The sequence below is a fragment of the Corvus brachyrhynchos genome, unplaced genomic scaffold, assembly GCF_000691975.1.
Source record: "Corvus brachyrhynchos isolate BGI_N302 unplaced genomic scaffold, ASM69197v1 scaffold1, whole genome shotgun sequence".
NCBI lineage: Eukaryota > Metazoa > Chordata > Aves > Passeriformes > Corvidae > Corvus > Corvus brachyrhynchos.
Genome location: NW_008237222.1, coordinates 9,786,681 through 9,802,296, shown reverse-complemented (window position 1 = coordinate 9,802,296; position 15,616 = coordinate 9,786,681). Strand labels below are relative to the sequence as shown.

General features: G+C 33.7%; 1 protein-coding gene across 2 annotated transcripts in view; it reads right to left on the bottom strand.

Moving 5' to 3' along the window:
• Positions 1–244: 244 nt before the first annotated feature.
• The window catches only part of PPP2R5C (protein phosphatase 2 regulatory subunit B'gamma), a 77,691-nt gene continuing 62,319 nt past the window's right edge, over positions 245–15,616 (bottom strand). The window contains exons 9-15 of one of the 2 annotated variants that reach the window (XM_008629759.2): positions 14,820–14,873; positions 12,893–13,063; positions 12,214–12,341; positions 10,561–10,662; positions 8,617–8,689; positions 6,215–6,331; positions 245–3,199 (exon numbers count right to left, since the gene is read on the bottom strand). In XM_008629759.2, coding sequence (XP_008627981.1) covers positions 3,068–3,199; positions 6,215–6,331; positions 8,617–8,689; positions 10,561–10,662; positions 12,214–12,341; positions 12,893–13,063; positions 14,820–14,873 — 777 coding nt within the window. In that variant the 3' untranslated portion in view covers positions 245–3,067. The remainder of the gene's footprint in view (positions 3,200–6,214; positions 6,332–8,616; positions 8,690–10,560; positions 10,663–12,213; positions 12,342–12,892; positions 13,064–14,819; positions 14,874–15,616) is intronic. The other variant, XM_008629761.2, reaches the window with a different exon arrangement.

The following is a 15,616-nucleotide window of genomic DNA, read 5'->3' as shown; positions in this document are numbered from 1 at the left end:
GTTGGAGTATTACCAAACCCCTTTTAGTACTGATTGGTGTTCTACAAGTCTGCATTTTTTACTGAATATCAATATATCAATTATTCCTGTTTTGTTTTTTTTTTACACTAATGGCCTTCCATCTTTTTTTGCTTTTGAGAAATTTATGAAATTATTTTAATTTGTACAGCTGATTCTGCTAGCAGTGATAATCTGAACACACCCCCAAATACCCTGTGTTAAATTTAGTTTCATGATGAGCAAGTAAAATTCACATGTTCTTTATTTGTCCATATAATACACCTTTTTTTTTTTTTTAAAGTTTTAAAATTAGATAAAAGCATATTAAATGGCAGGTGTATGAAGTTCTTCAGAAACAATGCCAGAACAAAAAATTGAATTACAAAATGTTAAAAAATATGTAGGTACATTTGAACTTAACATTCCACTAATGTATAATGCTACAGATATTGTCTAATGAAAAATAATTGTGCCACTTACCTATTTTTGCTGTTTCTAGGAACTTTTTATTCTGTACATAGGACGATTCTGTACAAAATATGAAGTCTACATTTTTATTACTTATTACCATAAAACAAGGTACAATGTATGTACAATATTAAAATGAAGCCATACTAAAGCCACACTAAAAAGACACTTGTAATATTACTTTTGACATTCCTGATGTACAGGTGTAATTTTGGAAAATGGGGGAAGGTATCAGACAGAACTTTATGAAGAACAACAATCACCAAAATTCTACTTTAAATTTTCTTTTTATTTTGGACGTATTAGTTTTAGAATTGTTTAGTACAAGATTATACGAAATATATAAATATTGATAATAAACATGCTAAACCATTAGTGGTGATAAGATTTTGGAATATTGCCTAAGCAAATGTTCAGTGGCCCAAAACTTCAAATATGCCTTTATAGGGAACTTGAAGCCTCTAAATTACCACAATACTTCCCTTTTTGGTGAGTGTTTATCTTCAATAAAGAATAAAACCAAAATCTAGACAGTGAAAGATGTTCTTACACATTGAGTATCACACAATCAATCAAACATTGATATACAGTTGGGTTTTTTCCTCCCCTTGGGTAACATAATTCCTTTCAGCAATCTCTTGCACAGACATACTGAACACCCAAAATCAAAGTTAACTGATAATCTACCAGCTAAAGATGGAAGTTCAAACAATGGTATATCAAAATACATAGATGTTGCTTTACACAATTAAAAAAGCACCCTTTTTCCCTCAAAAGTAGAAGGCATCTTTAAACTGTTTTCATATAGTTTATCCTAATGGTAAAGCATTTTCTTTTTCAAGTTTTACAGGAAATGTTTTCAGACACAGTGGACATTCCACTTAAAGGTTGGGTTGGTCTTTAAATTTAGTTGTTGTAAGCCAATATTTACCACTCACAATTTTCTTCCAATAGACAATGTAACAAATATTGGAAATTGAATGTTAAATGCAACCAACAAACAGCAGGCACTACATCTGCACAAGGTTACTATGAATGTCTGCTTTGAGCAATATTTTTTTTATGGATGCAGGAGATGTTATACTTCCTTAAAAAATAAAACAAAACTATTTTTAAAGAAGCCACGTTTTTTATCTCTTTATGCATCAAGACATTAAACATTAAGTTATATCATGTTACTGCCAGAGACAAAAGAAACTAATCACCCATTTAGAATAGCAGAACACATTTCAAACAGCTTGTAAGCAGGATAAGTAAGTTAAAATACTGGCCACCCTGAGAGAAATCAAATATTGAAGACAAAGCACTATATTTTTAAAGAGATTTTCCTCCCGTGCTTTTCCATCTACAACAAAAAGCTCATTACATGCAAGTAATCTTGTGGAATATATAGCAGCATTTGAAGATCATCAGCAACTCAGATGCATTTTCAGTTCACTTGTGAGGTGTATTTGCAGCACATGTGCTCTTTACAACAACAACAAAAATATTTTCACGGTAAAATTATGGTCACTATCTCCTCAGCTCTTAGATTAATTTAAAAAGAAGCCAGAATGGAATTCAGGAGTCTGTTCCTTTTTTTTTTTTTTAATTTTTTTTTTATTTTAATAAGCTTATGATGTTGTGTTACCTGAAAGGTTTTGTTCATCTTTCAGATAAAGACTGATGCAACTGAAATCACACATAATATCTGCCACAGAATATTGAACTCGTAGAGCCCAAGAAAAATGCTGAGTATTAAAAGCTCAGATAAGGGAGAAAACAGTGAAAGAGTTATTTTATTGACTTGAAAAAACTTAAAATGAAATTTTATATTCAGTCTGTTCCCAGTCATAGTAAACAAATTTTCATTTTAGGAAAAATTTTTCTACCAGTTTGTATCTGGAATACTGGTGCCATATTATACACTAAAGACTGGAAGATATGGCTTTAAATCTACATAAAGTATTAGGATGTGGTATATATATATAGAGAGAGATATATATATCTTTACCCTAGATAAAAGAGAAATGAATTTACAGAATTCTTAGAAAGGAATGATGACTGAGGATTGTCATGAATGTTACCAGTTTGTAAGCCATGTTTTATAATAAGAAAGAATAACTGTATTTTCAAAACTGCTGGTATATTACAAGACAGCAATAATGTGGAAACAACTGTAAAGCTGAGAAATCCTAGAAAAAGTTTAATACTTATATTTGAAATAATTTCACTTTTGAAAACACACATTTATCATTAGTACCAACTATTGGTCATTCACTTACTTAGACGGAAAGATTTTACAGAATGCTTTTCTCAAATACAACTATAAAAACTGCATGTTATCAGCTAGTTGGTACTATGACAACACCTCCAGGAAATTGTGTCCACTTCATGATAGTCAACCCAATATTCTGCAAATGGAACTGGGTAATTTACCATTGTTTGAACTACTAATCTTGAGCTGCATACTCTATTAAGTTATTGCCTACAGAACTGGGTTGAAGAAAGCTTTGACTTTGTGTGTAACTGATTGGTATGGCACAAAAAATTAAGTTCTACTGTAGAACTGAGTCCAGAAAAAAAATTTTCCTCCAAAATAATATTTCACTGTAATAGTTTAATGCCCATCATGTGATATTAATTCATCAGCTCTGCAATGTGATTCCAAGGCTTTCATGGTATAGATATCCTGAGGCAGTTCTGACTTGCGTCGCACAAGAGGACGATCTTTTTTCTGATCTTTTTGTGCCTGAAATAAAAACGGAACAAAGTTAGCCAAACATACTAATTACTGAACATTACTTAAGAGTACTTTTTGTACATCAGTACATTCACTTACAGAAAAAGAAAAAAATATATGGAAAAAAGTTTATACTTTCTCCTCTTACAGAAAAAGAAAAAAATATATGGAAAAAAGTTTATACTTTCTCCTCTTTACCCTACCAGCTATGCAGTTTCAAGTATTAAAACCATTTTTTTTCTGTAAGAGGAAAATTAAACAGCTATGAAATTCTAAGCTATTAACAATATGACATCAGTACCTTTTTACCAATGCTTTCTCAAAACCAGACAATATTCCTATCAAAGTATCTTTAAAATTTATAACAGTGTTTTTATGTAGTTCCAATATCTGAATCACCTACCCTAATTTGCTTGTTTATTCAGGTTTTTGTATTAAAAGTCCTTATAAAAAAAACTGCCTGGCTTTTACCTAGCCACTGATTTATTGGCACGTTCAAAGTTATTAAGTCACAGTAGTCCAACTTTATTGTGGCAGAGTATTCACTAAAAATGCTCGTTTAAGTCTGGTACAGGAAAAAATTCCTGATCTACTTTCCTCAGTCAGTCCAGCACCTCTTCAGTAGGCACATTCTGCTATATTGCCAGCCTCTGGAATAAACTTTACTTTCACTGAAACTGTATAGATCTTCAGGTAGTTTCTCATTTCTGAAGTTTAATTTAAGAAACAAAGCTGTCCTTTTGACTGCCTTTTCTTTTTTTTTCCCCAATGGATAACAGTAGTAGCTCTTGTTTTAACATCAACTGCTGATGGTACTTAGCAAGGGATGTATAACTGTCTGTGCAGTGTCCTCTCAAAGACTGATGCAGGCATGCTACCTAGCCTGCTTTCCACAATACTCTAATCCAAAATCAGTTCTTCTCCTGCCTGGTGATCTGAACTTATCCATCCTCTTGCAGGCTTAGTTTTTCTAATGAAAGAATTCCCGATTAAAAATATTCTATTACCTCTGCTAGGCCAGGATCTTTCTCCTTGAAAACTTGGCTTACAATCTTTTAGTCATCTCATTTCTTGCACGCTTGATGAGCAAGGAAAGGGAAGACAGCATGCACTTGGAGAGATGGCTAAGGAATGCTTAAGCAGTTCCAACCCAAGTTTCAGAATTTTGTTTAGTTTACAATTTGTTTATTTTTCATTAGTGTCATTTCTTTAAATCCCCACCCTTTCTTACAATTGTGGGTGGTAGCAAATCAAGCTCATTCACAGGGATATGATGCACTTGTTTTCCAGCTGGAATACTACCAATGAAGCTGTATATAGCCCAAACTTTATAGCTCATGAAGCTGAATTCTTCGTAGAAAAGAAGGTAAGACTTAGATGAGAGTCCTTGGTTTTAGTCTAGGCTGACATTACTGTTTCTGCATTTTATATTGTATAATACTGGCCCAAACCCTCAAACTCTTCCAGGAGCTGGGACTGGGAATTTTGTTCTTAACTGATTGTCCCAACTACTAGCATAGAATCCTACTCTGGCCGCTTTTCTTCTAGAACTGATGTTGGAGGACTCAGACTTAGGAAGTAGGAATTTTAATGCTCTCTGGCAGGATAGAAAGTGAACCAAGGTCTCATAAACCCTAAGAAAATAGTTAAGTGTTAGGAAATAGCACAAAGATGGACACTGTGATCAACACAACTTTAAAATTAAACAGTACTAATTCTTTTAAATAATTTTGTATGCACCTTTCTCTACTAGAACTGGTTCTAGGCTCTGAAGCAAGTGAAAGGAGGCCCCATTCTCCCTCCTGTGGGCCTGGCTAAGCTATCCATGGTATGAAGAAAGGCAGAGGTTTAGAAACTTTAGTAAGCCCAGTGCTCCTCACTGACTAGCTCTAACCATCATTCCCATTCAGGAGAATGCTACTCTTGTTCATTGCCCTGGAGAGGGAAGTAATTCAGCCACCAAGATTTACATATAATGCACAGGGACCCACAACCTACACAAGTGTTTAAAAAACAGAGATCCTTGAGTGTGTCTTAGCATTCCAGCGTTTCTTTTAATTCCAACCTTCATCCAAAATGCCATATAACAAATAAAATATAATCTTGCAGGATAATGACACTGGAATTTTAAGACAGTAATTTAGGAGGTTAGGTTGACCACATGCTTATTTTTATTAAATGTCTTACTGGTTAAAATTAACTGACTTTATCTCCAAACTCAACTTTTTTTTCTGGCTCCATTTCTCCAGTTTTAGACTTTGCTGGATTCAGACAGATTTATAGTACCATACAGTACATATTCCTATCAGAAATCTTAGTGATACTGCAATGCTCTCTCCATTTTCAAGCAGCTCCAAGTTGAAATCTCTAGTTTCAACATTGGTATTCTAATTCCACTTAACTGATGTTAAATTAAAAAGACATGAATATTACTGAGCATTAGCTAGACAAAAGGATGGAAATGACCTTGAGTGTCCTCGCCCTGCATGGGGTAATGGAATCTGACAGATGGTGGACTGAGGAAGAAGACCCATGAGTGCAAGACACAGACTTTACATATTTTTTTCAAAGCACAAGAACTTTAGCCACAAACAAGGCTCTGAATAACAAACAAAAATGTATAACATACAGTCAGATTCTAGTACTGACAAGCTTTTCTTATGAAAGATAAAAACTGTTACACAGAAACGAGACTAGAACATGATGTCATAGATTTTACCTATAGTTTTCACTCTCCTTAAAGCAGAATCATTGTTCCCATAATGACACAAAAAGCTATTCCTAAGTGAAAATTAAAGTTTCTGTAGAAGAAACCTTAAAAGAGACCATATAGCAGATTCACAGGCACTAGAAACAACACTATTTCTGGCTGCTATACTATCACTTGAAAGTAGCAGCTCTGATGAAGTGTATTACTCAAGAATAAATGGTTACAGGGCTGAAAATATAACCCAAGTTTATGATTAATAGTCACTTAAATGAATTCATAAATTGGAGTACTTTGCTATCTTCACAAGGCTTTACCTGACAAGCCTCTTCTTTCACTGTCTTTTTGAGCGTCTGCAAATCTTCAATTAAAGGCCCATCTGTTTCCATTGCAACAGGACTGTTCAGCAAACTCGTGTCACTATATGTCGGGTACTAATAAAACGCAAAGTGTTAAAATAATCATTCTTAGCAGTAATATCTAAATACTAAGAGTGTATTTGAGCATTTGAATGATATAACTACTAGTTATTTGAGATTAACTTCAATATATTATGCTTCCAGGGACTATGTAATAAATTTTAGAATGGAACTCCAATACTTTTCACTTGGCAGAAATATCCTGCTGAAAAATAGACAGCATAAAAAAAAAGATGGTTTGATTATCTGAGACTCAATTTTAAAATACTCAGATTTTGTCAGTACTGAATGTCTACTTTGGCAATCAGTTATCTGAAACCTTATTAATATGTTGTCCAAACACGATCATTTTATTTGCTGGTGCAATTTTGTGTTGGAAGAGAAAATACACTGTTAAAAGACCAAATATACCTAACATACATTTAATATAATTTCAAACCAAAATATTAAACTTTCCTATCTTCAGAAAGTAAAATTTATAGAAGTCTTTTAGAAATTGTAGAAAAAATAAAATCTTTGTTGTCCAGTAATCTCAATACTTCAGATCTTATTTTAATTCAGATGAGGTGTACATAGTTTTAAATTCAGAACTTATTTACGTGCAGACATAGACTTTTTCATCAGTTTTTCCTCACAAGTATTTTAAAATCTGAGTGTACCAACAATTTAATGCAGATGAGAAAAATTTAAAAAAACCCTAACAGCAAGGACTTAACAAATATAATTACAATGATAGAAAATCTTAAATTGTATTTTTGTGTCTTGCAGAATCAGGAACAACTCTGAACGACAAGAACCATCAGTCATTAGACAAACAAAAAAGTTCACAGAAATTCCAGGAAAAAAGAAACCCCTAAAAATCCATTATCTAGAGCACTGAAAGCATTTATATCCTTGTGTCAATTCAGTGGAGCACTCAGTGTTAAAATTAATAATTTTTATTTTAATTTGCTTCCACTTACTAGCTTTCTTCAAGCAGACTATGCAGAACGTATGGTATACATGCAGTGTTAACTGGTATCAGAAAATGTCCTTACAAAAAGTTGCTTGGAAAGAAAAGGAAATTGATAATGTAGAACTCTGAATTTTTCTACAACTCAATCCACTTACTTAGCCAAACATGCAATAGCTCATCATTTGTAATAGCTAATGACCATGTATATCAATAACTCTTCAAGCAAGGCTTTTGTATGACTTACGTCACTAGAGAAATGTTTTGCCACTCAAAGTCAATTACTGCTTTCATATGAATAGCCCTTTTTGATTAATTTAATTGATCTGTTGTCAACTGAAATTTTATTAATTTTAATAGATTTTATTTAAGCAGTTTAGTAATTGTTCCCTGACAAATGACCCAAGATGAAAAAAACATTTACGGATTTTGTCTTCTTAGAAGAAGAGATTACCTCATACTTTCTATTTTAAAATAGCACTGAGATCAGAAAGTGTCCCACTTCTGTTTATAGAGTACCATTTCTCCCTCTTCCACCATTTTAAACTCAGCTAGATGGTGTTGGAAATACACAGTAGATAAGGTTTCTTACTAGAGTATAATAAAATTCTAGCTGCAAAGTAATTTAAATGTTTGGAGGTTTTTTTCTTCATAGCAGCAAACTGTATGATTGAGATAAAGAAAAACCGACAGCATTCTCCAAACAAATGAAGGGGGTGGGGAACCCAAGCCAAACCATTCCGTTCTCCCATAATTTTAAAATACAATGAATAGTCTAAAGGACCTTTGTTTCTTTATCATACTTTGAGTTACATCAAGTAATGCCGGACAGGATGTTTTCCTTTAGGAAAGACCTGAGGAGTAGGTTCACCAGCAGACTGGCCCAGTGCAGGCAGGAGAACAAATGCAGCAGACAGGAACATACAGTGTTACTTTAATCCATTTGACACAAAGGAAAACTGACCAGTCATAACTCACAGTTAGCAGAAAGATCTCTTTTGTAATATATTGTTTGCAAAACAGCTTTTCAAGAGAAAACAATTATGGCCTCTCTATATTTTTCCGTAATTTTGCACACTAACTTTTCAAAACACAATATGGTGTAAGTCCTATTATAAGAAAATGAAAAAGTACTTCATATCATGCTTTTCAGAAACCTTTTTTTAAAAAAATAATTACTTGCACAAGAGAAAGGTTACAAATTTGAAAAGTACTTTTATTTTGTATCTTTCATAATACAATTAGTGAAATTCCTTTATTTCCATGATCAGTCAGACCTGCTGTCCCCACTGATAGTTAACAAAACTGGAGTATTTAAACATGATCATTGTTAATCTTTTCTAAATACCTGGGGATTTGATTTGGCTAGATTTTCTATTTTAACCCATGCTTCTTCCCGTTCCTTCAATTTTAGCTTCTCTCTGAAAAAAACCAAAAATTATACAGAAGTAAAAGAATTCAACAGAATAAGTTATTTAGCTATACCTGTTTGAGTCTACTGCCCAAAATACCACTGTTGACAGGTTTATTTGCATCATATCAATACCCCATGATCTCAAATCAACAATAAAAGGGAAAAAACTCAAGATTTTCTCATGAAAGCAACAAACTGGCTGGTATCAGTTTATCTTTAGTACATGCACATTGTTAAAAGTTAAAATTAAAACAGGAAAGTTTTGATCTAGGCTGAAAGCATGTTTGTGTTTTATTTATAATATTAGAATTCTATATTGATAAATAAGAAATTAATAACTGACCATGGAAAGGGCAGAGATTTTTACTGTCAGCCCAATGGCTTCAGGTAATAGCTTAAAGGAAAAGGCACAGAGACATTTTGAATTGAACTCTAACAGAGAAGTACCCAATAAAAACCATGCTCATTCTACAGAGTAGCAAGTCCAGAGGAATGACATAAATGCTTTTTAAAAAAAATTTTCATAGAGTAGAAAAGGTTTGTTTTCTTATGCCTAATGCAATCTGAAATTGTAAAATCTAGGGTTTGTTTTCCCTTCTTACAAACATCTTCTTGCAGAGACTAGAATGATCACCTGTCTTTGAAGGCTGGTAGAAATTAAAAGAACCCTGAACTAGGAGTGCTAAAAACGCTCTCAGGCTTCAATGCACAGAGCAGATGATTCAAATGTCAAGAAAAAAAATGGAAGAGCAGCTATATCCAAGCACATACACAATTTGCCTCCAGCTCTCAGTTAAGTTAATTCAAGATGGAAGGTAGGACCTCCTTAACCATTCTCCTTTTCAGTTCTTACGTGGTGGGAGATTTTTTGTTTTGGTTTTGTGTTGCTACGACATTGCTCAGCACTCTGCCTGCTTTAATTCACACTCAGAACACCATCATAAAAACTTCTAAAAATCAGAGAAGAAAAGATTTGATTTCTCATTTAAAAGGGATTCCACTTACTTGCAATCAGGGAAAAGAGAATTACAGTCTTTTTTTGAAGAGCCAATGCTCATATTTTGTCATCTATAAACACACACACCTTAAGAATTTGTTACAGTACAAGCTCATTTCTACTTGAATTGTAGTAAGGCACTTCAAAACTTGGACAAATCAATCTACGTTGAGAATCTGTACTACTTCCAGTATATCAGTTTAAAATACGTGTATAATCTGAACCACTATTTGAAGAATCCCTGTTTACTTTGAAATTTAAAATAAAAGTAAAATCCAGGTATTTTCAGTACCCACTTTCTAACTGCTTCCAGCCCCTAAAATGAGACCCAAACCATTAATACTTCTGACTTCTCTATCTCATTTTAGCAGGATTCTTCTGTCAAATAAAGCCTGTACTACAGACCTGTACTATACAACAGAGTAACGACTTGATTTCAGGTAACTTTTATAAAAATATGAAGATATGCTCACACACAATGCAATGCTGAAAAATACTGGGAAAGTATTTTGGGACAAACTGAGTGACAACATGAAAGGAAGTAACACTGGGTAAATAAAGTATGCAAAAATAAATACAGGATGTGAACTGAACTGTTAAACAGATCCTCTACACTGGCTCCACGATTAGCAGTGTCCTGAAAAACTTAATTTTTAGGAAGATGGTGACCCCAGAAGTATTAGGTCTAAGCCTACATGAGACACCTTATCGTTAAGAAGATTTACAGTTCACATATAAGAAGTTTCAGCAAGTCAACTTTGAAACTGCTGTACTGGAATCAAATGGGCAACTTCCCACTAATGACACAGTGTTTTTTCAGAGCTAAAGCACTCTTAACAAATTACTCGAGAACAGACAGACACACTGACATGAAAACTTACTTCAGTTTTTCTGCTTTAAATTGCTGTGTGCAGTCATCGAACAGTTTTTGGTTCATCTCCATGAAGAGTTTCAGAGCATTGTATATCAAGCCATGTATTGTCCTATAAGTAAAACTTCTGGTTGAAACTCAAGAGTACTTTAAACTTTGAAATCTACTTTTTCTGGTCAACAGTAGCCAATAGCCTACATAACTGGAAAATTACATAATTTCAGAATAAGTGGAAACAAAATTAATTAGTGGAAGTTTCAATTTACCCACAAGAGGCCTAATACAAGTACTAAAATGACCAACTTCGAATGCAGTTTTCTTACTCTGTAGTACTACTCATCACTCGCACTTCTGATGTTTGAACTTCACTCCTAATACTACATGTATCAATACAGGGATAGTTGTGAAATTCAGTAGCTGACAGTAATCCCATTAGGGTTATTAGAGAAAAAGCAAGATGACATTAAAGATCTTGATGTAAGTAACTTACTGGCAACTGATAAATTCAAGAAAAAATGGGTTAGTGATTAAAAGGAGTGTAGAAAAGACACCATTCATTTTGAAAACTGCCACACAGCAACAGCACTTACTTCAACATAATTAGGCCAGGACTCTTTAGAAATGTGTTAGAAAAGTAAAGCTGAAAACATCACAAAAATTACACAAAACGAATCTGCTTTATGAAGCATTTTTATGGATTAATTTACAGTTCCAGACTACAATGTACCACTGCTCAAAAAGCAATCGGTTAAATGATTACTTTGTATAATACATGGAGTTACAAGTAAGAGTGCAGCTGTAGTGGGTAGCATGACTTTTGCTCAGAACAAAATGAATGCATGACCTTGAAAAGTCAGAAAAAAACAACCAACAGCAACCCACATTTACTATGTATAATTGCATCACTGAATTGGAATTTTATTAATGAGTACATCATTTGTTACTGCTTGCACCCAGCGACAGTAAGCAACCACTTTAACATCACTTTATTTTCCATTTCTTTCCCAGTGTTTAATTGCAGACTGATTACTCATTCTTGGCCAGCCTACCAGCAGTCCTCAATTCACAGTTAGAGCCAGACTGGGATACTGTCACTACCCCAGAAGTTGCACAATAGCTCAAACAAAGAAGTACTTTACAATGGAACAGCTGCAGAAGGGAGCTGACCAGGACTGTTTTCATGCGTAAGTACTACGCTATTGTGGGGGAAAAAAGTGAAAATAATCAATGGAGAAAAAAGAAAAAAGATTAAAAAAAAGAAAACAAAATGAAAGGAAAAAATGATCAGATTTACAAGATATTTCACTAGAATGCAGAAGAAAGGCAAATTAGCAAAGAGGTTAGTGATCAGAAATCAAAGTTAGTCTTTAGAAGTATCTGAACTACAGACGAATGACAAATTCGTTTCATATTTATAGAAGAATGTCATGGATTAGATGCACTAAAAACGCTCTTTCTTGTTTAATGAAAAAAGGAAAAGCTATCTTCCTCAATTCTTAATACTTCCTAGCAATTGACAACAATGGTCTCTTTATCCGGCAACTTCAATGTCATAGAATAAACAGCTCAACACACTGTTAAACTAGCAACTCACAGATCTGAACTCTTAAGCCTAGAACTACACATAAGTGAAGTAGCAGAAATTTGTACAAGTGTTTCTTACTTATTCCAATGCGTCTTTGAATTCCGGTACAAGGATGGAAACATGATGGGTAAAATCTTTGCTGCATTATCACTAATTAAACTCATAATATATTCATTATTCCAGTAGTATAATGCTCGCTCTGCAACCTAAGACGACATGAAAAAAGGAACACTTCTTCAATCTCTTACAGAGCAAATAATCATAACATTTGGCAAATATAAGGTAAAAAATGTTGCAACTCAGACTTGGATTTTGTAGTGCAAATGAGAGTCATGGACCTGATGGGAAGAGAGATGGAAAAACTGCTTTTTTCCTTGATAGGGACATGATTCAATCTATAACCCATAAACTCTGAAAGGTAAGCAAAGAAATACTTTCCAAAAGAATGAGTATTTGTAGAACTCTATTACAAGCAATGAAATGCAAACACTGTACTGAAAGGGTTCAGGTACTTCTGAAAACACTGAGTTTTTCAGCTTTTGTATGTTAAGCATAACACTGAAGTGAATCACCCAACACAAATGCACATATTGCACTCTTGAAAAGAAACAGTAAAACTAGTGTTTGGATCCCTGAAACTTGACACAGAATTGGAGAATTCTTTGCAACAAATAAAATTCATTATGATGAATAATACCACATTACAAGTCTGCTTTACAAAAATTCTGATATCATTGTACATGCAGTAAATACAGACCTGAAAGTGTGGACTGGACACACATTTGGCTAGCTGTCTGAAGAGAGGCTCCATAACTTTTACAAATTCAGATGGTTCAATAACATCTAAAATTTCTTCTAGTTCATTTAAAAACATGACTTCTTTTGGACTGTGAGTCTTTGGCCAGTATTTCAGCAGTGCCATTACCACCTGTAGAGACCAAGATAAAATAATTTCATGGTAATATCACTTTACCTTGAGCTGAATTATAATGCATTAATTAGTCTGGTATTTTAAGCAGAACAAAAAACTCGTGATTTCTCGTCCCATTTAACAGCAGTGAACATAGTTCAGTGTCACAGAAATAACTGTTAATAGGTCTAAACCCATTTCTTCAGAAAACAAAGTTATATGTCTAAAAGACATGTTCAAAAATAATAATCAAAATACTAGAGAAAAAATTTAACATCTAACTTAACGTGATCGAAGTGCAAATCCGCTACTACATTATCAGGAACATTACTTGCCACTTAAGTGACAGCAGCTTTAAATCTCTACCTTCTTGGGGACGTACTCCAAAACTCAAGCAATTAAGTTCTATCAATATATTTTAACAAAATATTTACTATAAATGCCTGAATTGACAGGTGACCAACTACTCTAGCTATGTTGATCTTAAACTTTGAGTTTGATTTGACTATCTTATTAGTCAACTAATCTTAGTCTTAACTTTCTTCATGATTAATAAATCAGTCACCCAGCTTGCTTACGTACCAAACCATGAACACTCAAAACACCGTTCTACGATTCTATGATTTTTTACTATAAAAGCTATAAGCAATACTTAATATCATCACTGGCAAGACAACTCTGAGAAGTGCATTGTTCACGTATGTATTAATTAATCATGAAAGCAGACAGTATGTCCTCAATGAAGCCTTGGTTAATAGACGCAGATTTTAAAAAATAAGACATCAAAAAATCTCATGTGACAACCATAAGGGGAAGCAAAACATTTAAATTTGAAAGGACCAGAATCTTTTGAAGAGGAACTTAGTACTTTGCTAATGCGTGTGCTAAGTTTTTAAAGAATGTTGTAATCATGTACTAATTAGGGATCAAAAAAAGGAAACAAACTTGGTTGCATGTTAGTTCAGATTTAAATATGCAACATCCTATCTGATGTCTGGAAAAAAGCTAAGAATTCAAGATCCCATATAGTACAAATGATAGAATGTTTGACATTTGCTATCTTAATAAATACTACAAGCTCCAGCTAGAAGATAACTCTTGCTCAGGTGCATACTTCCATTTGTTTCAAGAAATCCAGTTTCCCATTTTACAATGGAAATGGTCACAATCTAATAATGTGCGCTTTTGTTAGTAGCAATTGTTTTACTGATCTCCTGATTAAACAGATTAGTTCTCACCTACTTGCTACTGGGTGCAATGAGGCAAACCACTAGATACTATAGAGGATGGTTAAAATTATTCATCTATGCAATTATGTGCAGCCAGACCAAAGTCTGATTTTGTCCAAAGCTGGCAGACATGAACAGGATCTGACTCAAAAGCCTTGCACCAATAGGTAGCTGTGTGTCAGAAATTTGTGTTCCATCGTAACATCCATCTCTCAACAGAGCACAATTCAGGCAAGCTAATTTCTGACTAAACTGCTTCTGATCTACCATCTCCTATCTGCTCAGCCAGAACAAAATAAGCAAAATAAAATCTGGTCTCTTTGTAAGACCTATGCTATTAATGTTGTTTTTATTCATTTTGGATATTCCAAAGGACTGTTGGAAAAAACAGTATTTGATAGATAAAAATGGTTAAATATTTGACTCTAATATAAATGATTACATATAAATACTTTGTTCCCCAAACCTCCTTAAACATTCAGACAGGTGTAAGGTATATTAATATTAATAGTTCAAAATATGTAATATTAGCAAGATAAACTTACTGGCTCTGTAAGTGTGCTGTCCTTTTCTAAAAACTGAACTACACAGTACGCCAGCTACAGTAAAAGAAAAAAAAGTTTTATTAATTTTCACTATAAAACTGAACACATTTTGAAATCACTTCCGTAAGTCAAGAATAACTTTGAATCCTTCAAATAAAACCACAAGTTTCTTCTGTAATTAAAAAAAAACCCCCAACCTATTTGGCAGACAATTTTAGCAGAAGGCTAAATGGGCTTTACCAAGTCTTTTCAACCTTTGCAAGTCTGTCCTCACCTTTTTCTGTTATAATACAGACACACACAACTTGATGACTTTTATAATATAGACACACAACTTTTTAGACCTAGTACTTTGCATTACACCACACTTCATCTTTTCAAATACAGGATTTAAAAATCACAATCTTGTCCTCTAGAGTGCTTTCCACTCGCTAACATTTTGGTGTCCCGTGCTGATTTAGTAAGTATTTTCTATTTCATAACCTAAGCTAGATAAAAGTGCAGTGAACAGTTGTAAATCTTAGGATTTTTTATATACGACAACGAAAGATAACTATGCCTATCAATGTAAGCTGATGCAACCAGAGGCTGAATTACAGTATTTACCAACTGCAACGCTGAGAATGAGACTGTCCACCCATGACTAGTGAACTATTACATCCCTTTCATTCCATAGGCCAACAGTCCCAAAGTAAGTGGGGAGATCACCGCACACCTCACAAACTGTTTAACCATCTTCCTAAAGTCTCTCCATTTATCGAAGCTCAGCTGATGACCCAATTCCTTTTCTTTTGATT